This window comes from Hirundo rustica, chromosome 5 (genome assembly GCF_015227805.2).
Source record: "Hirundo rustica isolate bHirRus1 chromosome 5, bHirRus1.pri.v3, whole genome shotgun sequence".
Lineage (NCBI taxonomy): Eukaryota > Metazoa > Chordata > Aves > Passeriformes > Hirundinidae > Hirundo > Hirundo rustica.
The window spans coordinates 53,778,941-53,805,020 of NC_053454.1; the positions used below are offsets into that span (position 1 = coordinate 53,778,941).

General features: G+C 44.5%; 1 protein-coding gene across 5 annotated transcripts in view; it reads left to right on the plus strand.

Moving 5' to 3' along the window:
* Nucleotides 1–25,554, plus strand: part of FAM13A (family with sequence similarity 13 member A) — a 146,261-nt gene extending 120,707 nt beyond the window's left edge. For 3 of the 5 annotated variants that reach the window (XM_040064094.1, XM_040064093.2, XM_040064096.1), the window contains 11 exons: nt 401–551; nt 7,680–7,893; nt 8,241–8,379; nt 9,501–9,582; nt 9,712–9,932; nt 11,358–11,441; nt 15,121–15,216; nt 16,779–16,862; nt 20,767–20,963; nt 21,637–21,738; nt 22,612–25,554. In XM_040064094.1, the coding sequence (XP_039920028.1) occupies nt 401–551; nt 7,680–7,893; nt 8,241–8,379; nt 9,501–9,582; nt 9,712–9,932; nt 11,358–11,441; nt 15,121–15,216; nt 16,779–16,862; nt 20,767–20,963; nt 21,637–21,738; nt 22,612–22,738 (1,497 nt within the window). In that variant the 3' untranslated portion in view covers nt 22,739–25,554. The remainder of the gene's footprint in view (nt 1–400; nt 552–7,679; nt 7,894–8,240; nt 8,380–9,500; nt 9,583–9,711; nt 9,933–11,357; nt 11,442–15,120; nt 15,217–16,778; nt 16,863–20,766; nt 20,964–21,636; nt 21,739–22,611) is intronic. The other 2 variants (XM_040064095.2, XM_040064097.1) reach the window with 1 other exon arrangement.
* The last annotated feature ends 526 nt before the right edge of the window (nt 25,555–26,080 follow it).

Here is a 26,080-nt window from a genome sequence, read left to right on the forward strand (position 1 = left end):
AGGAAGTGTACGTGGCCACCCCCTCCCTCTCCCTTTCCCCCTGCTTCCCTCCCTCCCATTTCATCCCAATCCACTACGAGAGGCTTTCTCAGCTGCATGAAGTTGTCAGGGCAGGCAGTCTCGGGAACTTGCAGTAGCTTTCTAAAGAAGGAAAAATTCAAGGAAGGCAGATGGATGGATGTTTTTACTGGCGTGAGTGAGCAATTAGTACACAGGGGTCGCCAAGCAAGGGATTTGAATCTGGAGCTGGAAACATCAGGGGCTGTTTGGATCTTTTTAGCTGAAGGCATGAGCTTACTGCTGCTGTGACTTGCAGGGGTTTTTTTTTCCCCCTCTGCATCCTGAAACCCTTTTTTTTTTCCTCTTTCTCTCTCATTTCCTTGGGTGTATGGGAACATAGCTGACTTCAAGTATGAAGATTCAAGAACATCCAAGCATGCCTGAAAACAAGTTGCAAAGAAATCAAGATGCTGATGATGAGGAAAACAGCTTTGTATCTGAAGTGCCTCGGCTGGATTTAACATCACTGTGTGATGACAACAACTGGGAAGGTAGGACTGTGTGATGGCTGGTTGTGGGAGTGAAATGAGAGAGGGGGAAGCCTCAGTGGGCTGTGTGTATCTTTATGTGACCATATTATCTTGCTGAAAACAATAGAAAAGCAACTTTCTCCTAAATATAGAACTGAAAGTTTGGAAAAACTAGAAGCAAATACTGAATCTAATTGTCACTTACAGGTGGAAAATGAAATCTTTTATTCTTGAAGTTACTTTCATGTCTTGTTTAGTACTGTTAAGTCCCTGAGGGTTTCAAGATATCTTATTTCTTAGTGGCTGATCAATGGGTAATTAAGCTAGACTTCCCTAAACTGGGTATTTCACAGTCTAAAAAGAACTTTTCTTCAATCACTGTTTGGAAATAATGATTCACACCTGAAAAGCACAGCTGGTAAAAAAAACCTGTCTGTTTGCTACATGGTCTTACAAACAACTTTTTTTTTGTGTATGCTGTGAAGGAGTTCTGATCACCCGCTTAAATGGCAGTGTTAAATTGATTGTATGTCATATAAATTGCTTTAATACTATTTCTTAGCTCTCCTCCCCAGAGTACACGCTTGATTGGCTCTACATTTACTCATGTATGAGTGAGAATCTGGGCAAACTCTGCAGGTGCCTTGACCTTAATTTCATTTGAAATTGAGATGAAATGAAGGCATCCAGCAGTTTTGGGATCAAACCCTTTTCTAGTCACAGTGTGTGTGTCCGTGTGCAAGCCAGAGTTCTTCTGTTAGTTTATGCTTTAGGAGTGAAAGATGCGTTTTGACAGGGAAGAAGCAGGAAAACACAAGTGTGGTGTTTTAATAAAGCAAGAGAGGGAAAATGTGCAGCTAGTACATTGCTCTAAAACAGCAGTCTCTGAGGAGCACTGTGAAGGGAAGGAAGTTCTCTGCTCCTGCCTCCACAGCGTACGTGACCTAGTATGTTTTGCCTTTCCCTCTAGGAGAGGAGTAGTTATGATGCTTCAGGTGCGAGTAAAGAAAACCCGCAGCCCTGGCTGCCTTTGATTCAGCCAGGCAAGCAGTCACCGTGCACAGGAGGGAATTTTTCCATTTGCTTGCTGGGTGGGGATTCCCTGGGTGGAATCACCGCACATGCAGCACGGCTGATCAAAGCACCACGGAAGGGCTCCCAGGCGGCCCTGGCTGCTGGGTGTTTACCGAGGGGCCAATTAGCAGAGCCCTGCGGGGTCTCGAGCCAGGGTGAGCAGGTCTGCGTTCTTAAAGGTGATGTGTGGCTTCAGCTGTCCTGTGAACCTTTGGAAATAATGACCTTTTTGTTATTTTTTTTCCTTCCTGCATTACTAATAGGAATCATATGAACGCTTGAAGGGGAGAACACAGCTCGCTTCTGTCTGCCAGAGGCTTTCCCATTGCATGAAATAAGTTGCTTCTTTGGTACAACTCCCTCTTAGTAGGCATGCTCTTATGGTTGGATTCTGGCTTTCTTGCCCTGCAATTATGAGACAGGATTATGGGCACATGTGACTGTGTTTCTCTCTGATTGCTCCTTCCTCCCTTCTGTTCACGTGTATTTCGCAGGAGGAGGAGGTGGGCCGCTGCAAAAGAATCAGCTGTGTGGGGTGAGAGAGACATCATCTTCTGAAATGCGTGCCTTTCAGAATCACCATTTTGTTGGTGTGGGTGAACAGCAGCAAAATGGTGCCTTCTGTGTCTTAGCAAGGAGAGACTGAGTCTTTCCTAGCTGTGGATGTGGAATCAAGCTTGTAGCAGCCAGGAAGAGGAATATCTTAACATCAGCTCTCAGGCTGCTTCTGTAGCTAACAGCAGTCTGTTGTTGACACTGGCTTTGCAGGGCGGGGTTGTACCACCCATCGACACCTCTAGCAACCAGGACATCCTCCCTTTCCCTACCAGCCAACCTGAGTCACTCAAACCTTCACACATTTGTGCAGGGTCCATGCCGCAGCTCCGGTGGCGTCCCCAGCGAAAAAGAGAAAGGACCGTGCCTTCAAATGCCCTAGCACAGAGCTGTTTGTTGCTTTCCTCTAGCAGATTTGGTAGGTCCATCTCTTGGGAAATTACCCATTCTTTCAGGTCATAGTTGAGCTGATGTTTGGGGTCATGCTCCTCTGTATCATACTGTAGGAAATACAGACCGTCTCATGACCAGGGCAACTGCTGGGACTTTCACAAGTGACATGTGAGGACAATTACAGGTTGAGGACTTGCCTTCAGCTGTAGAGTCACTGCCTTCAGTCAGATGTTAGGAAAGAGCCTTCAACAATGGGCGCAAAATTACACAAGACAACCTTGTCCATTGACTAGCTTTTATTTGTCATCAGGCAGGCTCTACATCATTTTAAAGAGCAGAGCTGCCTTAAGAGCCCTCATTCAGGGGCACAGAACTATGATAACAGCTGCCAGGTGAGCTGGCAGGGTGCTGTGCCCTTCATGTTGCACTAGAAGTAATTCCTACCAGATTTTTTTTTCCCATAATTTTCACCTTATGGTCAAATCTGTACACAAGGAGAGATTTGCTGTACTTCTCCAGGCTGTGTTCCCTTTACCTACAGCTGAGCACGGGGAGGACAGAGACATTTTCTCCCTGCTCCCCGCAATGCATAGCCTCACACTTTGCCATGTGCCTGCCTTCTGCATCCCCCTCACCTGCTAAGTATAGAGCCTTGTGTAGGAATCATCAGGCTGTTGACGCAGCACTCAGGGCGTGAGCAGTGCCCCAGCACAATTCAAGTGCTGAACTCCTTGCCTCAGTGCATTTCCCGTGGTCCAGGAGTATTTTCCCAGTGTGCGTTTGGCACGCGTGGATCGGGGAGTTTTGTTCCCTGGGTGTGGACTGAGCTGTCCCTGTGCACTGGGATGTAATGTCTGACTGCTGGGTTTGCCTGCTAAGCTGGCCAGTGATGCCAGCTGAGATGGCTGTAGGAGCAGGCGTGTTCAGAGCTGCTTCCACAGCTAAGGTTTCTAATTGTTGTGGATTACGTTTGAATCGGGTGCAGAGACTGAGGAGAACAGAGTGTTCCCTCACAGGCCAGCGCTATTGTGCAGATTTCTCACCAAATGTTTCTAATTCAAGCCCAGAATTTGCTATCCTGTCCTCAAGGAAAATCTGGAAGTATGTTGTTCTCCATAGCAGCGGCTGGCCCTGTCAGCAGATTGGGCTGAGCAAGGCAGCTCAGTAAATCGATATGATGTGTGATTGCTGCTGATGTCACCCGATTACTGACACTTTTAAAAAGTTCTGTAGCTGAGATTTCAAGCAGAGTTTACAGTAACAAGCACTTGTGAAACAATCAGCAGGCATTTTTCTTCAAGCTTAAAAAAAAAAAAAAAAAAAGGCAGAGGTTGAAAACGCAGTTTGAGTTCAAGTATTGCAGCGCTTGAGACCCTGAGGGTGAAGCTGATCTACAAATAGTTTTGACACTGATTTAACTGATGCTTTCCCATGGAAAAAAACCAAAATAAAGCAGAAAAATCCATATAGTATATCAGAAGGGAACTGAATTTAGTTTTTTCCAACACTGTGGACTTAGATGGAACAGTGTATTTGTGTGTAACACTCTACAGCATAAGAAATCAAAAGGTGATGAGGCACATCCTATTTTTATTACTAAGTATCAAGAAAAACTGCATTGCTTACTGAATATTATCAAAATATTAAAATTGTATTTTTGATTGTTATGACATGATATAAACAAAGTTTGCTTGCTAGCTGAGAGCTGTGTCATCTCACTGAGTGAAAAGGTGTGGTAGTGCTGTATTTGGGCTATTCTTTTGATCTATGTAGGAAGAATGCCTGCTGATGTATTCAAACAAGGATATTTTCATAGTTATTTGTAAGATGAAGAAAATAGGTTGTTACTGAGCTAGTGAATGCTTTGCATGGGGTTTTAAGTTACTTTATTCATTCCATTATGAGAGGTCTTTCTGGAGTCTTTCAAGTGGCATTTGATACTAGCACCTCAGGTGTTGTAATGAGTTTAGACTTTTTAATCCCTCTGGACCTACTTCAATTTACAGTAACTAAGATTTGGCCTCGTTTGCTTGACAGATGGGTGTGTGTAAAAGCAGTGTCAGCAGCACGTATGAGCTGTGTGGCTGCAGAGAGGGAAACAGGAGATGCCTGTGGCGTTTTGCTGGCTGCATCTCAAGTGCTATTTGTGTGTAGACACTCCTCTGTTGGCCCTGCAGCCCCCAGTAACCCTGTGGCAAATATACGGGGTAGCAACAAAAAAACCCCTCAGGTTTTGTCAGCAAGATGGCTGGGAGCTCACCAATAATGCGCCAGTTTGATACAATAAATCTCTCTTCTCCTGTGAAGCACTTAATGGTTCATGTTTATTAAAATCTCCAGCCCCCTGTGCAGCAGGCTGGCAGAGAGGTTGTACTGCCATGGGCGATGCTCTGTGTGCCTACCGAGTGCTGCAGAGCCACACCTGGCTGATGGCTGACAGCTTTATTGAAAGGTGAGCCTCTCCTGGGATTTTGAGAGGGAGAGCAGCACTTCTGAGGGACTGCAGGCTCACTACCAGCACACACTTCACTGCTTCTGTGCCAGCTTAGAAAAGGCATGCCTGGAAGAAATGCCTAGAGAGTCTGACCAAGGCATTCAAATTTTTCTCAGGCTTTCTCTGCACTGGTACAGCCATGGTGACTAAATATTCCTCCCCCCCCCCAATTTTTTTTTTTTTTTTCTTTTTTTCTCCATTAAAAGTTGTCATTCTGAAAAGCGGGGGGAAAAATAGTACATGGAAATAATGTGGAGATGAGTAGAAAAGTGAGAGTTTTCCCTGAGCAGGAGAGATCTGTTCAGTGCAGAAGAGGAGTAAGTGTAACTGTGCTGTCAAGTCCATGGCAAAGAAAAGGTGAAATGTTTACAATCTCTGTTGAGATTTTGTTCTTCAATTAGTAGAAAGGGGAAAGGCTGACAACATAAATCGTGAAAGTGGGTGCTTTAAAACTGGACTTCATAGCAGATACTTCAAAAACCATTCAGTCCAGGAGTTCAGCAGCATCCAGAAAAAGCTCAGTGCTTTGATAGCTATCTTGGCTAAATGAATAACAAAAGATATTATGCATCCTGTTAAGGAGGAATTAATTGATTGTGCACTGTCAGAAGAAGCAGCAGCTTACCCTTAGTGGGTTCCTGTGTGTTTGTGTGATCCAGCAATCCCAGTGGTTCCAGCTGGAGGGCCTGGCAGTTGGACTGCAGCTCTGGTCCATTTAGTGACCCGATGTAGATAAAATCTGTAATTGTACATATCTAAATGTGTTCCTTGATGAATTGCTGTGTTCCTCTCAGGAGTCTAGCCATTTTGTGTCTAGTTGAGGTTTTGTCTTCTAAATGTGTATGGTCAGCAAGGGAAACAAAATTACCCATAGAGTCAGGTCCTCCAGGAGCAAGTGTTAAAGAAAGCTGATTTTCTATAGCAGCCATTTCTTCTGCCAAGTCTCAAATTGGATTTTTTTTCCTTTTAGGACCTTTTTTTCTTCTCCTTTTAAGTACTTTCTTCTTTGGAATGGGAGTTTTTGTTTCGGGGGCGTATTTTGAAATCAGCAAAAAAGAAAGTAGACATACCCTGGTCTCAAATAGGTTACATAAAGTGGTTTGCTGTCTTTTGGGGTTTGATCAGAGGCTCTTTGAGCCACTGCAATTCCCTGAATGTCGCATGCTATCTGGTTTTAAATCCACTTTGGACAAAGTCACGTACATCATGCGTGATTACCACAACACCTTTGAGGAGCTCTTATGCAAAAAGCTTGTGCAAAAACCTCCTGTCACCCCTTTCAGGTTAGCACATCAGTGTGCATGCGGCACCAGCCTCTAAGCAGAGGTGTGCTATTTGTATCCATGTTCTAAGGAAGAAGGCAGAAGGAGGAGAGCATCACTTGAAGATGTGCACAAGCAAAACAGCACTGACCCATCACTGCTGCATCGGCAATGATCTCCCACTGCCCAAATTGTGCAGAGAGGGAATGTTAAACAGCACACAGGTTCTGCAGGGGAATCCTCATGCAATCCACTCAGAACTGTGAAGACATTAACCTTGTTCAGCAAAAAGGAAACACTGCTTTTTATCCATAAAGTCTTAACTTCAAAAGCCCCCTCTCCTTGTGAATGAAGAATAGACACACTAGGCACAGGAAACAATTAGTTTGTAGCTCTGCGACTGGTCTGGGAGCTTTCTGTAACGTTTTTGTTTTGTTACTTGACTCTAGAGCTATTTGTTAGATTTATAAGTTCAAAGCCTGGCTCTTAGCACCACAGGATTAGACAGTTTAAGTAGGAGCATGCAAATCAGCTTAGTAAACTATCTGAACACAAAATGTTAGACTCCTTATGGCATCTGGAGGGAGTGATCACAAGATTGAGGCGATTGCTTTCCGTGGGCTCTGTTATGCTAATCGGCGGCGCTAAATTGGGTTTGCCTTCCTCCCCCACTCCACCACCACCCTGTACAACATTGCCTTTACTTTTGGCTGGTTAGGTTGTCCAGGGGGCTGAAGATTTCCTCACATTCCTACCATGCTGTAAGCAGCATGTGAAAGGGAAAAGGGGAAACTCAGACCATATTACTATAATTGTTAATATGTGGGCTAAGCATCCTGTGGAACAGGTGGTGATGTGAGGCACTTTTTGCTTGCGCATTAGAAGAACCTATGCTTACTCCCAGGCTTTGAATTTCCAATAGCAGGCAACAGGGTCGCATTGGAGTGCTGGGGCCTGTAGGAGAACCATTAATACTCTATTCATTTACAGCATTTGTACATCCTGAAACCGAAAAAAATTCCTTCTGGAACCCAGTTGCCTCTTCTATATACCGTGTGCCAGTAATGCTCTCTGTCCAGCATAACTTCTTCCTCAAAGGTGCTAACTGGTGATTGCCTCATTTGGTGGTCAGCTTCTGGGTAGATTTCTGTTGCACCTAAGAGATGACTTATATTTCTGTAGGTTACCTGCTGTGGCCAGGCTTTGTAACGCTTGGCACACAGGGCAGATGGGAGTAGTGACCAGAGAATGCCTGGTGATAAGAGTCACAGTGCAGGACGAGCAGGTCAAGGTTCATTAGGAAGTGACCTGGAGTCTGTCTTACATATAAAGCAAACCTGATAAAACCAGCCTTTGTCTTACTGTTCCCAGAGCCCATCCCTGCTCTCTCCTCATGGCAGCGAGACGGCTTAGACTCAGATGAGGCTCGCCTTTCCCCGCAGGCCGGGCGCTTGATTCGCCAGCTTCTGGATGAGGACAGCGATCCCATGCTGTCCCCTCGCTTCTATGCCTATGGACAGAGCCAACAGTACCTGGATGATACAGAAGTGCCTCCTTCTCCTCCCAATTCTCATTCCTTCATGAGGTGGGTTGTGATTTGCCAGTGCTGACTTTCACGTGCAGCATCGAGCAGCATCTCTTTGGATCGGCCATGCGGCATTGGCTTTCTGTCCCTACTCACAGGGAACTGATATTTTTTAAAAAGTTCTTTCTAGTTAATAATTTCTGGGTTTCTGCATTAATATCTAGGGACTTGCTGTTGCTGAAAGAGGCTGTTAGAGCATCTTCTGCTGTCATTGCAGAGTAGCAACACAACATTCTCACTTTTGTGGGCCTTGCCTTTATTTACACAATGTTGAAGTGGCCTTCTCTGCGTCAAGATGTACCGTGGCCGTTTGGATAAGCTTTTCCTGCAATCTCTGCTCTTGGCAGGAGACGGAGTTCGTCTTTAGGATCTTATGAAGATGACAGAGAAGACCTTACCCCTGCACAACTCACCCGGAGGATTCAGGGGCTGAAGAAAAAGATCAGGAGATTTGAGGACAAATTCGAAGAGGAGAGGAAATACAGAGTGAGTCTCTAGGGGTTAAGCATCTATGTGGAGATGTATGCATTAGCAGCAAAGAGAAGGGACACCAGGGAAGAGGGTCAAGCATGCAGAGGGACACCAGGGAAATATGTCAAACATACAGAGGGCTTGAAAGCTTTTATAACAAGGAAAGGAAAAAAAAAGGCAGAAGAAAGGCAGAAGGCCTGCTGCCCCCCCGAAATATGTAGGCACACCGAGCAGATTACCTTTCCAGGTGTTATGCAATATCCATGCAACACAAGAGAGGGAGGCTGCTGGACTCAGAGGATTTCAATCACTGCTTAAGACAGTGTGTAGGAATAGCTGTGTTCAACTTCTGCTTGCTTATTTATTTAACATCAGCATATGGGAAGCACCGTTGCTGAACTCATTTGCATGATGGTAATCCCAGGACACCTGTGCATTGCCGAGGAGAGAGAGCAGCTGCCTTCACTCCTGAGCAAGGAACCACAGTCAAGTGCTGCTGAGCAGCATCATACTGGACTCTTAATTGTTCTGACACACCCTTGTGATGCACAGAAAGCTTTGTAAGGAACTGTACAGCTTTACGTGTGTGCATCTTTGGCTATCTAAATGGCAAAGAATTGTACTGGAAAGATCTTGTCTGCAGTAGGAAAGGCTGAAAGAAATGCTCAGAGCTTGCTGTAGCCTAGAATTTGGGTTATTTGATGCCTTTGGATGTAAGGCAGCCTTCAGTGTGGATACATGTGTCATAACACTTTCCCAACTGTTCATGCTAGGTTTCCTCTATTTTAGAGGTACCCTCTTGTTAGGAAACAATAGACACAAGGATTCCAATGTGCATCCGGCCTTCTGAGTCACTCCTACAACTTAATCATTGGCATCAAATGTTTTGTGTTTTCTAAAAAGAAAATCCGTTTCTTGATGCCCCTAAGACAGGGTGTTTTGACAGGCAGGAGCAATTAAAGCCAGGTCTGAATTGGGCTGGTCAGCTGCCAGTGTGCAGCTGCCAGTCAGAAGCCAGTGCCTGTGCTCTGTGCTGGCTCCAAATTCCACTGTACCCCTTGGTGCCACACACTTGTTTCAGTGAATCTCTCCTGGTAGTTTAACACAGATTCAGCATGGGTTTTCTTTCCTCCCAGCCTTCCCACAGTGACAAAGCAGCCAACCCTGAAGTGCTCAAATGGACAAATGATTTGGCCAAATTCCGAAAGCAACTTAAAGGTGAGCAGCCGTCAGTGGTGCACCTTTGCGGGGTAGCTCGACTCTGCCTCATTTAGACTTGATGTGAGGCAATGATCCTGACCCTGTCACATTTTAAAAATGAAAAATTGCTCCTCTTTCCCTGTTCAGAGTCAAAACTGAAGATATCGGAGGAAGACCTTGGCCCCGTTGTGCGTCAGCGCAGCAACACGCTCCCTAAGAGCTTTGGCTCTCAGCTGGAGAAGGAGGATGACAAGAAACAAGACCTGTCAGATAAATCTGCCAAGCCTGCCGTGGAAGTGACCCTTGACACCATCCAGAAGAAGCTTCAAGAGAAACGAGCAGAGACAAATCGACCTGAAGACATTAAGGTACAATGTAGACAGGTCAGATTTAGGCCTTTAAGTGCAAGTAAAGGCTTGTGGCTACACAGTCACTTGTGAAAGCGTTGTGGTCTTATACATTTTGTTAAAAAGCCTGCAGCCTTTATTCTGGGCTCATTTGCTTTAGTTCTTTTCTCTCTGCCTTTAGTATCTTTATTTTTTTTTTCCCCAGACCTTGGTTTCTATTGTTTGTCATCTTGTGTTCTTTGTCTGACCCTTGCATATTCCTAGTAACGTTTCTGAATTATTGCAATTTTTTCCTGCCCTGTGTTTGGCTATTTTGGTTGTTACATCCAAAGGTTTTTGGCAAATTCCGAGTCTTCCAGTGCTTCTGGAGGTTGTGTCATCTGTTTGCTCCTTGTTCACTCCAAAACTGAGTGTGTTTCTCAGGGTGTGTTTCTCAGGGTGTGTTTCTGCTAACCTTGGGGGTTTCACACTGAGCTCTGTTAGCTGCTGTAATCTCTGAGAGTTATCAGCAGGGAGGTCTTCGTGTCTGATGTGAGCTCCGGAGATTTTGGCAGCCTTGGAAATGGAGTCCTTGAGTCTGCTGACATGTAAATTGTGCAGTGCTGTATGAGAGTGAGGCAGACAGTATTATCTTTGTTTGCTAGATCTACAGAAGAAAAACATACAGTGTGTGTTTTGACTATTTTCTGACTGTAGCAAGAATCTGCAGCCTGGCCACTTACAGAGGGACTGTGATAGCATTTGGTGCTGTGATAGGGAGAAAAGGCTTGATGTCAGGCAAGAAAAGGCTTGATGTCAGGCAAATTCAGTGGGGGAATTTTGGCCAACTTAGTTAGAGAAGTCTTCTCTAACTCTCTTACCTTTTTTTGTTGTTGTTTGTTTTGGTTTTTTTGGCTTTGTCCCCTCTTGTCTGCTACAGCTTTTCACTCCATAGCAGAATTGGCAGAAAGAGACAATCTGACTGCACTTCAGTTCTTGGTAAAGTGTGTTTATGACAGTCAAAGCAAAAGTGTCAAGCTTTACAAGAGGTACTGGAGTTTGTCTCAGATTTGGAGAAATTTGGAGAAAACAGATGTGTTCTGTTGTAGAATTTACATTTCAGATCTTAACTGAAAAAGAGCTGCCATCATTAAAAGTTGCATAGTGCTGTTTTTTCAAAGCACACTTATAATCTGTAAATCTGCTTTAGGTACATAAAATACCTTCATATGCAAGGTTTGTGTGTTTAATCTGCCTGCATTGAGCACAGGGTTCTACTCACATTAACAGTCTCTTTCGTAATATAGCTGGGAAAAGGCAACTGGAAGGTAGAGATTAATCTTTAAAACGTAAAGATGGTATGATGTTACTTTGGATATGGCACAGAGATCAGTATTTTTTGAGTCCAGGAATCTGACTTTTTTTTTCTTTTCCTCCCTTTCTCTCTCTCTGTGCCAATTTTCATAGGACATGACACGAGATCAGATAGCAGCTGAAAAAGTGGCTCTTCAAAAAGCTTTGCTGTATTATGAAGGCATTCATGGCAGACCGGTATGTACTGCAGCTTCTTCTTCTTCTTTTTTTTTTTTTCTTTTTTTCAAAGTACTTGTTTCTATGTCTTTGTCTGTGGTAAATGATGCCCCTAATGTGCCACTTTGATGTCAGGTCACTAAAACTTCTTGCTTTCCAAACCACACGTGCACCCTCTAATCCACCTCCCTGACCCCTCACTTCCACAGCTGCTGAGGAGACTGTTCCAGGCAGGGTGATTTCCTCACAGAGCACTGGGCTGGACAGACACCTGCAGGACAGAGCCTACAGGCTGACTGGGCATCATTTTGGCATTGTGCTCATCAGGTTCCACAGATATACAATTTGTGGCCCAATGGACAGGGAATAGTTATGCATGGGCCCCCATCCAGCCAGGAAGTTTGCAGTTTACTGGTATCAGTGGCATAAGGTTTCTTGGACATTTGATCTTAATAAGGGCAACTTATTTGTGAAGACAGAGAATTGAGTTTTTGATTTCTGTCTCCTGTTGATCCCTGCTGTGGCAGAAACACAGTGGCTTCCAGGCCACGAAGTTGGCTTTTTATGAGTCCCTCCTTCTCTTTCACTGATGACATAATAATCTTTGTGACCGGCTATATAGGTAAAGTAACTTAATTTCAGAGTGCTGCTAATCCCCTGAGCAGTGGCTTGGGAGCAACAAATTACTGCTTATAAGGAGTACTTGATTGGTGCAGCTCACAAATCTGTCATTCTGCTGCTGCACGAGATTCCTGATATTTTCCTTCCAAATTATATCTTTCTTTACCCAATTTTTTAAAAAATTCTCACTAATTTATTTAAATGCTTTTGTGGAGTGCTAATATTGGACAGTCACAACTGTATTAGCAACTGAAAATGGCATAGGACAGGCAGATTTATTCTTGTGCAAAATAGAAAAAGGGCAGCGTGAGGGGATTCCCTTAACCTTCCCTGTGATCTCTGTGAGAGATCTCTGCTTTTACAATTATATAAATCAACAGTTGGCATCTTACTGAAGTGAACTCACTTCAGTCTGTTCAAAAAGATAACAAGCCCAGAGCCTATCTTGTCAGCATAATTTTATTTCCACCTACCTTTTCCAATGCTTCATTCACACAGCGGCTTTTTAATTTGTTTTGTTTTTAAGTAAGCCGACTATACCTAGCAACACTGAACTGCATGGCAAGGAAGACTGATCAGCTTTTGCTGTTCCCAGCTCCTGGCAGTGCAGCAGTGGAAAAGTACTGAGAGCTTGAGGAGAATGGGGTTAGTTCAGCCAAGGTTTTTTTTGGTTTTTTTTTTTTTTCCTTAAAGATATTTAACTAAACAAGAAAAACAATGGAGCTCAGATTTATTGTGCAACTGGGTCTTTCTGCACCAGTGATAGATGAACCTGCAAAGGTGGAACTGAACTGTTTTAGTTGAGCCAAAATTCTGTCTCTTCAGAAATTCTTGAGCTGCTCTAACAATGTAAGCAATGGTGTGTTCTCAGCTACTGCTCTTTTGCCATGTGGAGTGTGCTCCAGAGTTGTGTCAAAGGCCCCACTCTTCAAACAGTCTCTTTGCATTTTGATATTCTCCCAAAATACACTCAGGTTTTACTGGTCTTACTTATGTTTAACTTACGAGACAGTGTGTCCATGTGCTAAACATTTACTTTCAGAATATCCTTTCTGTAAAGTTTGCTGGTGTAAATGAGCTGCAGGACAGGCTCATACACTTCACTTCCAACGCCTGTATTAATTCTCTGTGTTGCTCCTCCACGCTGGTATTCAGACGCTGAAGGATGTTGTTTAACTTTTCCATTATTCAGCATACCTAAGGACTTTGTGCCCATTCCAAGGTTTATGTTTATTTTTCTGTACAGAGCAGTGCTTAATCAGCTTTGAATTTGTTAATTGAAGGTTTGATTCTCAGCCTCAACATAAGCCTCATCATAGTCTTGGGGGCTTTTCAAGTAACAGACTGTCAGAGCCAACAGTAGTGCTACACCTCCTGTTCCACAAACTGCTAATCTTGTAAAGCTAGAAATAGTGTTATATATATATTTAGGTTACCCAGTTTCTCTCGTTGTATTCTGGACGGGTTGCAGAGAAATGTCCAAAGCTGGAGGCAACTTGCTAGCCAGTGCAATTGAGTACAGGCACATCAGCACAAAACTCAACACAAAGAGGACTCAGTGAATTGTTTGATGCTGCTCACATCCCTCTAATCCATGTGAGCTGCTTACTGAATGAACAGGCAGCTTGAAGCTGTCAGGAATTGGAGCCCTGCTATGCTTTGGGGTGTGGGACATTCAGGCCCCAGAGCTCAGACTGCCCCTCTGTATGCCCCTTACCAGGCCTGGGGGTATTTGCATTGAACCAGAAAAGGAATAAAGATCTTCCTCCTTTTCCTCCCGGCTCATTTGCCCCCAACACAGGCTTGGTTATTAGGAGGAAGATGGATGCTACCTCTAGATTCTTGGAGTTCATCCCTGCCATCCCACTCCTGGCAACACTTACAGCCTTTCTGCCCCACACAAGCCAAACCCGTCTCTTTCTCTGGAAGGTGGGTGTAAAAACTTTAGAAAGATTATGCCAGTGAAAGTCAACTGCAGACAAAATAAAAGGCAGTTTAAAATTGCCTCCCTGTCTCAAGCTGTATTTCCTTTTCTCCTGTTTCTGTTGTAGAAAGAGGGACTGTACAGAGCTCCCTAGGGGTTATGCTGTTGATGCTGACTTTTATATGGCAGTTGTTCAGGTGCTCTAGTGATTAGCAGCAAGTAGAAAGGCATGACATCAGTTAAAGCTTCCTCATAAGAGCTTTATAATCTAAAGTTAGACAAAAGATCTAATGGAAGGACACTTATAGGATGTGGGTCAGACAGTGCTGAATGATGACCAGGTTTTGCTGAGGATTTTGTTTCTTTTCTAATGTTCTGTAAGAAAACACTGAAGAAATAAAACCCACCTTGAATCTGAAAGAAAACCAGAAATGAACACACACAGTTTGTAATGCTCTCAAACCAGGGAGGGAGCACAACAAGATGAGGTGGACATCACAGCACTTTTGTTTCTTCTCTATGCCACACAGCCCTGGCACCTTCATCCCTTCTAAGCATTGCAGTGAATCCTTTTCCAGCAAGGTGCCTGTGAGGAGGGATGGAGGACAAGGTTAGGGAGCTAAAAAGAGGAAAAATTGCTGGCTTGTACAGGAAATTTGGAGGATTAGCAAAGCCAAAAAGTCAGCCGTTGTGAAATCTGTAGTTTACCGTACTCAAGGGAAATCTCCTCACATTGCAACATCCAGTCAGTGCAGCTGCTTTCTTTTCATGGGTGATGAACGTGGCTATTGAGGGCTGGCCACAAGAACAAGGATGGGAAAGCTCATCTTGTGCTTACGGTGGCAGACGTGACTGCAAGCACAGAGTGCTGCCTCTGCAGGTCATTTTGTGCCGTGGACATCTCATCCCTATCTGGTTATTTAACCCACCTGTCTCTTACAGCCCCTTTACAGGACACCCACGCACAGCTGCAGCTGGCACCGGGCACAGCCAATGCTGTGATGGACAGGAGTTTCTGGGATAATGCTGCTCTCCTGTTATTCCAGTACAGGTCTCTTCAAGGCCCCTCAAACTCAGGGTGATCACAGGCATATGAGTTCTAGAGTGGACTATTTGCTGCAGGCTTCATGGAGGTCTCCTCTTTTTCCTTTTCAGGTTACCAAAAATGAACGGCAGGTGATGAAGCCGTTGTATGACAGGTATCGTTTGGTCAAGCAGATCCTCTCCAGAGCCAACACCATCCCTATTATTGTGAGTAGAGCATTCTTTTGCTTCTATTTCTTTGGTTTCAAGCTGAGGAAGCAGGAATCACCACACTTTGGCATACAACACAATCACTAAGGCTAAGTCCCAACCTCCCTTACCACTCAAAGATCAAGCAAATGACTGAATCAATGACACATTTCATACTGAAGCTGGGCAAAGCTGTTCAAGGGACTTTAATGTGCCCATCTGTGAGCTGTGGGGCACATCTCACTTTGTATTGTTTCTTCTCTTTCCATTGGGCTGCTGCTGTTATTTCATCCATCCTCTGTTTGGCTACAGCCTCACTTCTTTTTCCGTACCAACCCACGCTGAGCTCTAGGTCTTCCCGTGCTGCTTGGTTCCACAGGGCTGTGTGTACAGGGTTCCTGTACACAAGAACACAGACTTGAGTAGATCCCACAGGAGATGCCAGGTGTGTCCTTGGCTGAAAGAAAGGGCCCTTAGCCTTCTAACACTTAATTTGTATTAAAGAGATCCTCTGAGTGGTGGATGGTCCCTCTTTCAAGGTGGTGTTTGCCACCACTAAGGAACCCAATACACCCCTCTAGGGAGAATATTCACTGTCTTTAATTTTAGATGACTTGCATAGTCTAGTTTTTAAAAATTAATTAATCTAAAAAACCCACACAGAATACTTCAAGCTTGTCTATGGAAAGAGAGTTCTTTTATCAAAGTTCCTGTTTACTCTGTCTGTCATGTATGGACCTTTTTTTTGTCTTCCTGGGCAGTGTTCATGTCCTGCCCACTTTCCCTAGACAGCCGGTGAAGTGAACAGGCTGGCACAGCATTACCCAGTGCAGTGCCACTGAGCAGTGGGGCTCTTTTCTGCAAGTACTGGGAGGTGTTCCTGGTCCTGCATTTAAAATAAAATAAAAAGCTGAAATATGCAAAGCAGTCCCCAAAATGTGTGCTGTGAAGACAGTGCAGACAATTGAGGAGGAAGCTGTGCAGGTTTGCATGGGCAGTTTAATGCAAAGCTGTCAAAGAGAGCCCAGGCCCTGTTTAGACACAAAACTGAAAATCCACAGAGGCTGGCAGAGGATAGATGAGACTGGTTTTTTTTCCCAGTCTTCTGAGTGAGAACAGTGAGAGGTTAATAGAGAGACAGGATACACTTGAAAATCCATCTCTACATCAGTAGGTACTTCAGTGGGAAATCAGACTCCTGGAAAGCAGATCTGGAGAGGCTGGCTGAGCTTACCCTGTAGCTCTAGGAGAGCCAGCCAAGTGCTCTGTGTGTGTATGGGCCTCGGGCTGGGGATTATTTTCTTGCAGCCTTTGCCTTGTTAGTCACTACCCAGGTAATAATCATCCAAGTTTCTTTTTAAAAGCAGATTGGCAGTGATTTCCTGTGCTAAGCAACATCCTGAGAGAAAACAGCCCGAGGTTCAGGGGGTTTGCCAGGCCTATTTTTCTTTGAGAAAGATATTTCTCCTGATGGTCCAGCGATGAGCTGAGAGTGAATGTGTGGGTGAGAATGAGCTGAGAGCAGGTGGTGGAGGAGAAAGGGGTTCACAATGTAACATACTTGTTAACACCTGTCACAGGGTTCCCCCTCCAGCAAGCGGAGAAGCCCTTTGCTGCAGCCAATTATCGAGGGCGAAACAGCTTCCTTCTTCAAGGAGATAAAGGTGAAGACCTCCAGCTGCTAACTAATTGCTCCGTTTGCATCAACTTTCCCCTTATACCAATGAAAGAGAATGGTTGATTGATTTTTTTTTTTTATCAGTGTTGATTTTTTTGCAGTGTCCTCCTGAAAAATCAGTAGCTGCTTTAAGCCTCGCCAATTCTGATCAAATTCTTCCCTTGTAGATAAGGCTACAGTGTTTCCTTGGCTTTGCATTCTTTCCCATCCCTCTCCTTTCCCCTCCATCTGCACATAATATATTTTATCTTGCTTAAAAAAAAAAAATTAAAAAATCACAGTTACCCCTGTACCTTGCTGTTTTTCTTGCTTTCCTCCATTCTTTTAAAAGACACTAACTTGTTTTGCAGTAGTTTCCCTCACTCCCAAGCTCTGTGGCTTGCACACAGCACCGTGGCAGGAATGAGCTCTCGCAAAACTAACCCTGGCACGTGGAGCCAGCCGGGGCACTTACGGGATCCTTACCTGCTCCCCTCCCTTTATTTTATCCAGGCTCTTTTTCACCACCTTGTGCAGGGTGTTTTTAACTTAATGAGGATGGAAGTAAGAACAGCGTGGTTCTGCTGGTTGATACTTGGTCAGATTTGGATGGCAGCATTGTTGTGTTTCTTCTTGTGCCGATGTGGAGTAGAAATTCGGGATGGGGAACGTTGCTACAATGCTGGGCTTTCCCCTGAGGAATAAAATCCACCAGCAGACCAGGACATGCAGCGTGGAGCTGAGACCTGGCTTGCTTTCTGTGCCCTTGCAGTGTAACGAGGGAGAGAAGTGCTTCAACACATTAGGGTCATATTTCTGTTATCCAGCCAGAGCTTGGTTAAATGTAAATACTGCAGACTTAGAGATCCGAGGTGATTTGAGTCCAGTAGATTGTATATTAATGGACTATTTGAGGCACATATTCTTTAATACCAGATTGCAGACTGAAGATGTTAAGCTGCTGTTCGGAAGCTGGTTAATGATCACTGAGCTTCTTAGTATTTTCTATATAACCACTGGATCAAATCTGCAGTACTGGTCTGGTGGAGAGGGAGTTTGCTTCTGTATTTTTATTTTAAGTGGGTCCCTTTTTTCCTCCACCTCTGCTTGCACCCAGTGTGAGAACTTAGAGCTGTCAAGTACGGTGATCTCTGATGGCCAGCGCAGCCTGGTGCTGTGCCAGGGCAGCACCAAACCAGTTCAGCAGCGTCCTGCAGGGAATACAAACCTGGAGGGGTTTCTGGCAGAAGATCAGGATGACAGCCTTAAGCCTGTTAACATGATGTGCCTATCAGCACTTAAATGGAGCTCTGTCAAGCTGTATCTGGCAGCTTTGAACTGAACTACACTCAGAAATAAAGACAGGAAAATGGCAAAAGGCCCCAGAACTTAGCTCCTGCATAGGTCCACTTCGGGCAGGGAAATATTTGACAGGCCCTTGACAATGTCAGTATTTGTGTGTTTCTGGGTGAGTTTTTCTTGAAGCATTTGGGAGAGTTGGCTAAAAACTTGAAAGGTGTTTTGAGGTGACCTTACCAAACATTTTGGTACAGTATCTTGAATGTTGTGTTGAAAAAAATGGCTGGGATTCTTGCTTTGTGGGAGTGCTGATGGTAAGGTACTCTTGGGATTTGACATTTGTGACTGGAATGCCTCATGATTGCCTAAAAATGCAAGCAGGTGCATGCTGAATGAGTCTCGTGGATGAAAATCATTCTGATTCAAGGTATAAATGTTGCTGCAGGTTTAAGGTGAGGTTCCTCTGTGAGACCTTTTAAAGGGAAGGCCTTAGAGGGCCTTTTCTATTGGAGTTCTGGCTAGGAGTCCTTTTAATTCGCTCCTTTGTATTTAAGAGCAAAATTATTTGAGAGGTCTCGTGACAACCAGATGCAGTGTCTTGGTTCTGAGGTCTAAATGAAATTTCCACATTTTCTTTTCCTCCTGTGGCTTCGTGTGGCAGGAGGCTGGCTCCTAAGCTGCTTGCTGGTGTCTGCAGTGAGGCAAGACAGGCTCCTGGCCGTTTGTGAGGAAAACACCTTGCATCTGTCCTCAGAAGCAGCTGCTCTTTATGGAAATTGTCCCTTGGATTTCTTTCCAGGAGCTCTCCCAGAAGAGGGCATGGGAGCTCCTCCTTTGTTGCCAGAGAGATTCCTCTAAAGGAAAGTGTGCTGCTTTTACCGCTTAGGCTGACTTAGCAAATCCTCCTGCACGGCAGAGCAGGATCCGTGTTGTGCTGCTGCAGCCCTTCCCAGGCTGGGCAGGGTGACACGCCTGGGGACAGGGAAATGGCAGTGAAGGATGGTCTCCCCTCCTCAGTTCAGCCTGGAGTTGTTGGTAGGGCTTAAGAACAGTTCATGGCCGCTGGTTTGTGCTTTCTGTTTAAAGTGTACAATTGATGTCTGGAGAAATGGGTCTTGTCCAATCGTGTGCTAAATATTGCTTCAACTTCCACGAGTTCCCCGCAGATTTTCCTAAGATGCATTCAGACTTCTCTATATCTTTTTATATTATTGTTCCTCAAAACTACTTCCCAGATAATGTTTCTTTCACCCTCCAGCCTCAGTCTTGGTTGTAATTCTCAGCCTGTGGCTTTGCAATGCGTCATCATGTCCTAGAGCTTTAACTTAAAAAGAAAACTCTGGGCAAACTATAATTTAATTTAAATTTATGCATTTATAAATCACTGACTTTGTGGGTTTAATGGCACTAAGCCAGGTCCTGGTGTTACCTTCTCCCTTTTTGCTTGAAATATGGGAGCAGTCTCTTAGGAATAATTGAATTATTCACGAGGAATTACATGAAAAAACAAATCAAGAAAATGTCTGCTTTTGATCCTACAGTATATTGTACAATATATTTTTGTCTTGAAGACCAAGTGATACTAGCCTCTAAAAGCTTCTAAAGATACCCATGTGCTTAGATCCTTTCTGGCTAGAGTTACATGGCTGTAAAATAAATATATTTACACTTACATACATATTTGAGAGATTTACTGTCCATGCTGGCATTTGCTGCCTTTAAGTGGCCTCATTCCTTATATTAAGGTTGAAAACTGCCTTCTAGAAATGTCTCTGTACATAAGAGACTGGGCCTTATTCTCTGATAATTACTTCTGGGCAGTGTCACAGGACAAGCTTTACTTTTGAGAGCACAGTGAATTGGTGAATACCAAGTGCAGCAGGGACTTTCAAGTCTCATGCCTATAAATTTTGTAAAAAAAAATTGGAACACAACCAATTCATCAGTGCATTGAGGAAATGGGAAATTGCAGTGTGCAGAGTTTCCAGTCCAGTTTTTAGTATATTCCAGCAAAATGGTCTGAGCTGATGTTTGAACATGTTAGCAGCAGCAGTCCTTTTATAGTCAATCATATCCCACATTTGGGTAGTTTTAAGACTCATCTGAGCTCGCTGGCATCACTGTATGAGCATTTGAGATCTTTAATTCGGCCATTAGAGAGAGCTGTTGAGCTGCATATTTCGAGAGAAAATTCCACATTTTAACCTGGCAGTCTCTGTGCTGGGAAGTGTTTGCAGGGACATGCAGAGGGTGGCTGGTGTGCTTTGGACAATATGCATAACAACTGTAAACGAGTTCATTTACCTCAGAATACATAAAATAAACAAAGCAACAGGTTGCTCTGGACCCCAAGTATGTTTTGCACTCAGTTGTGCCGCTCTAGGTCTCGTTAACCAATCTGAGTTTGTGGTGGTAATTTCTCTGTCATGCTTTGGTTCTAGGGTGTCTTACTGATGGTCTTCTGGTGTCCTGTGTATTGCTTGGCAATTGAAGTGTTTGCTCTGCCTTTCCACTTCTTGTTCCCGAGTGCATGTGGTGAGAGGAGGAGCCTGTTCCTGAGAAGGGCAGCAATAACCTGTCTTGTTTTGGGGGTGCTCTGTCCCTGTGTGTAGGAAGAAGAGGAGGGGTCTGAGGAGGACAGCAGTGTGAAGCCGGATCTCACAATTACCATAAAAACGGATTTCAGTGTGCGCAGCTTCTTGGATCAACTAGAAGATGATGCTGACGGCTTTGTTTCCCCAGTGGATGACAAGATGCCATCTAGGAGCAGTCAGGATATGGGGCTTTCAAATCTCCATGAAGCATCCATGTATGTTGAATTCACATGCAACTGCAAAAAGTTATTTCTTGCTAAGATAGCATTTTATTTGTCAGAAAAGCATCTAGGGTTTTTTTTTCTATTTATGATCTGAGCCAGAAGTTTTCATGTTTCATTTTTAAATGCAATAGACCCTCATAGGAAAGGGTTTGGGAAGAAACTACCTTGTCCTGATACTGATATACTGATACTTAGCTTATGCACCTTTGGATTCCATCACTAAATAGTAACTGCACCAGTGGCAAGCCTTTGTGATGAAAACCCTGCACTCCAGAAGGTTTTTCATGTTTTGGAGAGGTCAAGTGGAACTAGCTTTTCTAGTTTCAAGTCTGGTGCAAACACATGTGGGTGGTAGCCCTAAGTTGAATTTGATCTTATTAAAGTCATCAAACCTGGACCCATCTGCAGGAGATAAGTTTCACAGAAGTTAATGGTAAATTTTGAAGTGCACACTTGACCTTGGAGGCTACAGCTTAAGACTGATCATTTTGCTAAACTAAATGCAGAGAGCTTTTTGTTTCAAGTAATGTGAGGCTGCCAGAGCTGCTTGCAGGAGCAGCTCCGTTGCTTGGCATACGTACAATTAAACATCTGTAGGTTTGCTGTATCTTTGCGTTTTTATTGCATATGTATGGATAATCTCATGTATCTTTAAACCCAACAGCCCTGAACTGTTAGAGCAGCTCCAAGAAGTCAGGGAAGAGAAAAAGCGAATCAGAAAAAAATTGAGAGACTTTGAAGATAACTTTTTCCGACAAAATGGAAGGTAACAATTTCTCAGCTGCCTCTCTGTTCTTCAGCTACTTTTAATCTGTTTTGCATCTGGAAAGATCTCCAAATATGCAAAGTTTCCGGAATTCAGTATTATGTATTTCCTCTGCACAATCATTATTGTTGCTTTACCCACATTCAGAATGGTGGAAGAGTTATTCAGTGTTAAAATAACCAGTTTTTTCCCTAGTGATTTCTGTCTTCTTCTTGCTTGTCTGTGAGGTATTCAGACATTAGTTTTATCAAGTATTTCTGCTTTAGTATAACTGGTTTTATTGTTTTAAGAAAATGTCCCTCATTAATGAGCTGATAGAATGTTTTCATATATTTATACTCTTAAATTATCTTGTCTCTTTCTTGCCACCAGCAATCATCCTTAGGGGCTTTTGTAAAATCACTAAAGACTTAAAAATTTCCTGTAAGCCAGGAGCAATCTGATCCAATACCATCTTTCTTTTTGTGAGTGTGCCTGTTCATGTAAGTGCTGTGGTGCCAAGCGAGGGCAGGCTGTATTTTATTTTGCCAGGCTCACAGGCTGACACTCGGATGGCTCCTGAAGTGTTTTCCAGCTGTTTTGCAGAGCTGGTGATTTCAGAGAAGCAGGGCATGTTTCAAATTGGATTTTGCATTTGGAACTGTGGGGTTGTGCTCAGCCTCAGCACACAAGCATCCCACACTTGGTTAGAGCAACTTGTTTGCCCCTTGTTTTGTTGGGGGTTTGTTGGGTTGCTGTTTTTTTTAAAGAATAAACGTTTTGATAATAAATTATCAGGAGTGGAGGAGAGGAGCTGCTTTGTAGGTCTTATTGGTGGACAGAGGGAGGCTTCCTGTTACAGAAATCTTCATGGCCTGCTTTCACTCCCTCTAGGAATGTGCAGAAAGAAGACCGCACTCCCATGGCCGAAGAGTACAATGAATACAAGCAGGTTAAGGCCAAGCTGAGGCTGCTGGAAGTCCTGATCAGTAAGAGAGATATTAACTCCAAGATCATGTAAAGGAGGAGATGGTTTTTTGCCAATAAACAAAGAGGAGAGAGCACTAAACGGACAAATGCATGAAGTGGATGCAGCGCGAGCCTGAGTGGGAAGAGCTGAGGAGCTCCCTGGGAACTGGAGGGTCATTCCCAGAGGTGGGAGAGGGAGGAAAGGTGGATTTCTGTCACCCTCTACATTTGCTGTTGCCCACTTTTTCTCCAGGCCTGATGCCCAGAATGGAGTTTGCCAATGCGGGAGACACAACACTGCGCTCAGTGACTGCACTGAAGGGATCCTTCTGTATTGATTTGCTTACAGATCCTGTAATATTTAGAATATCAAAGCCAGCCATGCTGTTAATTTTTTTTTTTTTTCCCCCAGGATATTAGAGCAAGAGGCAAAATAGGATTTATAGTAATGAAATCATCAAATAGCTTCTACTTGAGTTGAACAGAGGGATGCACATAAGTGCCCTGATCAATCTCATGTTAAGGCACAGGTCAGGCAGCACCAAGACTGTTCCCTTGTAGCTACAGTAAAAATTTGCTCAGACTTTTGACCTGTTTGGAGTCCAGCATCTTCTGTTGCTCTAGAGAAATGCTGTAATAATCTCCTGGTCATCAGCCAGAGCTGGTGTGAGTTGCAGTTTTGCCCTGGATTGAGTTGAGTTTTCTTCCCAGGTTTTTGATGGCCAATTCAACCAAAGTAGGAAAGAAGTACCTGCATGTTTGGGATAGTAAAGAAAAGGAGCCATGCAGCCAGGTTCTTATCAGCTTCTTTGGCTTGGAGGGTGGTACTGAGACCTTCTGACCACATTTGGGCAACGGGAAAGAGAAGAGGTTTTCAAAGCTTTAAGTCAGAATCCCTTGGGATTTTGGTGGGTGGTTAAATATCTGGTGTCAATATGTGGTAGATATCTGGAAGACCCACCCTGTTAGTACATGTGCTTCATTGTGATACAGACACCTGAGCCCAGGCTGAACAGTCCACATGGGTGTCCCAAAAACTCACTCACTCACCTCAATTTTCTCTTTTGTGCATGCCACCCCTGTGTGGGCTGCTGCAGCAACACCGATGGTGGCGGCAGAGCTTTGGATTTTCTTCCCAGTGTAAAAAGTATGGCAGTACAGAGGATACCGCAGGGAATTGAGAGCCTGGAGCTGTGCTCTGCCTGTGGAAAGGGCACCTGTCTCAAGAGCAAGCTTTCATAATTTACTGTTTTCAAATTTGTTTATGACTTTCAGAAAAGAAAGTCGTGGGATGCCTGATTCAGGTGCTCATGACAAACAGGTGCTGCCTGAAGGAGAGAGAGGCCCCAAGTTCAGGGACACCAAGTCACTGGGGGCTCACAGTTCCACCATCCTGGGACACCTGGGCTCGCTCTCCTGTTCCAGAGGCTCGTGTGCACCCCTGGGTCTGCCCTGAGCCATGCTCCACCTCCACAAGGAGGGCACTTCTGTAATGCCTTTTCCAGCTCCCCGGGGGATCATTGCCAGTGTTCAGAAGCTAAATAGCCAAGATGGAATCCAGCGCTGGTTGTAGCCAGGCCTCATGCATGTCACACCAGGGGAGCCAAGAGGACTCCCAGAACAACTTCTTTATTCTTTGTTAAGGGCAAGTGGGCTCACAAATAGTTGTATTTGGGTTGTGGTACTTAGATTTATCCCCTTTCACTTGCCATGTGTGCTGCGTGTGTTCTTGCCAAAATTGCTGCTGTTTTGGTCTCTTCAGGATCCCTTGAACTCTTCCAAAGGTGGCCATGGGCTGCACGTGCCCTTTGCTAGTCAGGGTGGGTGTCCTGGTTTAGGGCAAATTCCCCCAGTTGGTTTGGGAAAATATTTCTTTGGAGAAAAGTAGAAAAAACCTATTTATTTAACAAGCAAAGCACCCACAAACATAGAAAAACGAACAATACCAAACAATAAAACCTCTCATTGTTCTGAAGAGACGGCGAATTCAGAAACTCCTTTTTTGTGGGGTGTAGCTCAGCTCACTGGGTCCTAAAGGTTTAGAACTTACTATCCAGCATAAACAGAACAGATGACTGGGGGTACAAGCATCATGAAGTCACTCTAGGACATTGGGTAAGGCAGAGATGTGTGTTAGTGAAAGCATTTGGGGTGGGGACTCACGGCTTTGTTCTGTTTTTTATTGATTGCAGAATTGCCTGTTCCATATAAAACCAGCAAAGACTGAATTTTGTATTTCCAGTCTGGAGGACTTGTGTGCTGACCCAGGGCTTGGCTTTTCAGAGGTGCTGAGATGGGATCACCTCTGATCCTTGCGGTGTGTTAACTGGGCTAACAGATGGGGCTCAAAAAGTGCTCTGAAGGAAAGCCTGAGCAGGGTAAACCCCTGTCCCGATACAGGGCAGCCCAGGAAGCCAGAGTTGTGCCTTTGCCTGCTCCTGCAGGCCCTTTCTCTCATTGTCAGCTCTCCCTAGTTATTTTAGGGAAAGCAGCTGAGCCAAGCTGGCTGCACAATCACTCTGCTGGTGGAAGTGTGGGATGAGAAAGAATGCTGGGTTACCAAAAGGTCCTTAGCACTGGCGCATTTTTATATTGTTCAGGCCCAGTTCAAGAAGGCAAAAGCCTGGGTGAGCATGTGCCTCAAGCTGGCATGCCTTTGGGATGTTGCTGAATTAAAATGGAGTAAAGTCTGCATGCTTTGCTGAATCGGGGCGTGGACACCTTCAAATGGATCAGAAAAACAATTTCTGCTCTTTTTCATAATCATGCATTTTTTCAGTGGGCTGAGGCTTCCCAGGAGTATGTTTTCTCTGTTTATTTTTAAAAGCCTGTTTGCACTGTGTACTGATAAATTATCTGTTTTGCTGGTGTTGGGAGTTACGTTTCTTTCCTTTTGCTCCTTTTTACTTATAAGAATTTTTTCCCATAGCCTGCTAAGAACCACTAATGACTGGGTACTTCACAAAAACTGGGTACTTCAGGAAAACAAAACAGGTGGCCAAGCTCAGAGGAGGAGGGCATATGTGGCTGCATTTCTCTTCTCTGGGAGTATCTCTCCCAAGGGCAGAGATACCACGAAAATTGGGCAGGTTTATAAAGCTGTGGCAGCTGCTAGCGCTCTCTCAGCTTTGGAGGAGGAAGGCTGGAGCTGCTGCTTGGGGAAGGAATCAGCTCTCGCCACCACTGCCATCATGAACAAGAAGAAGCAGCCGTTCCTGGCCATGCCTGCAGCCTGGGGTATGTGCCAGGGATGGGCCGTGGAGCCACGGGTTCACCACCCACTCTGATACCTCTGATAGCGACCCCGTGGACAACCAGCCTGCCCCACCGGGTGGCCAGGTGGAGAAGAACCAAACAGCAGATGAGGAGGAGGAGGAGGATTTGAATGACATAG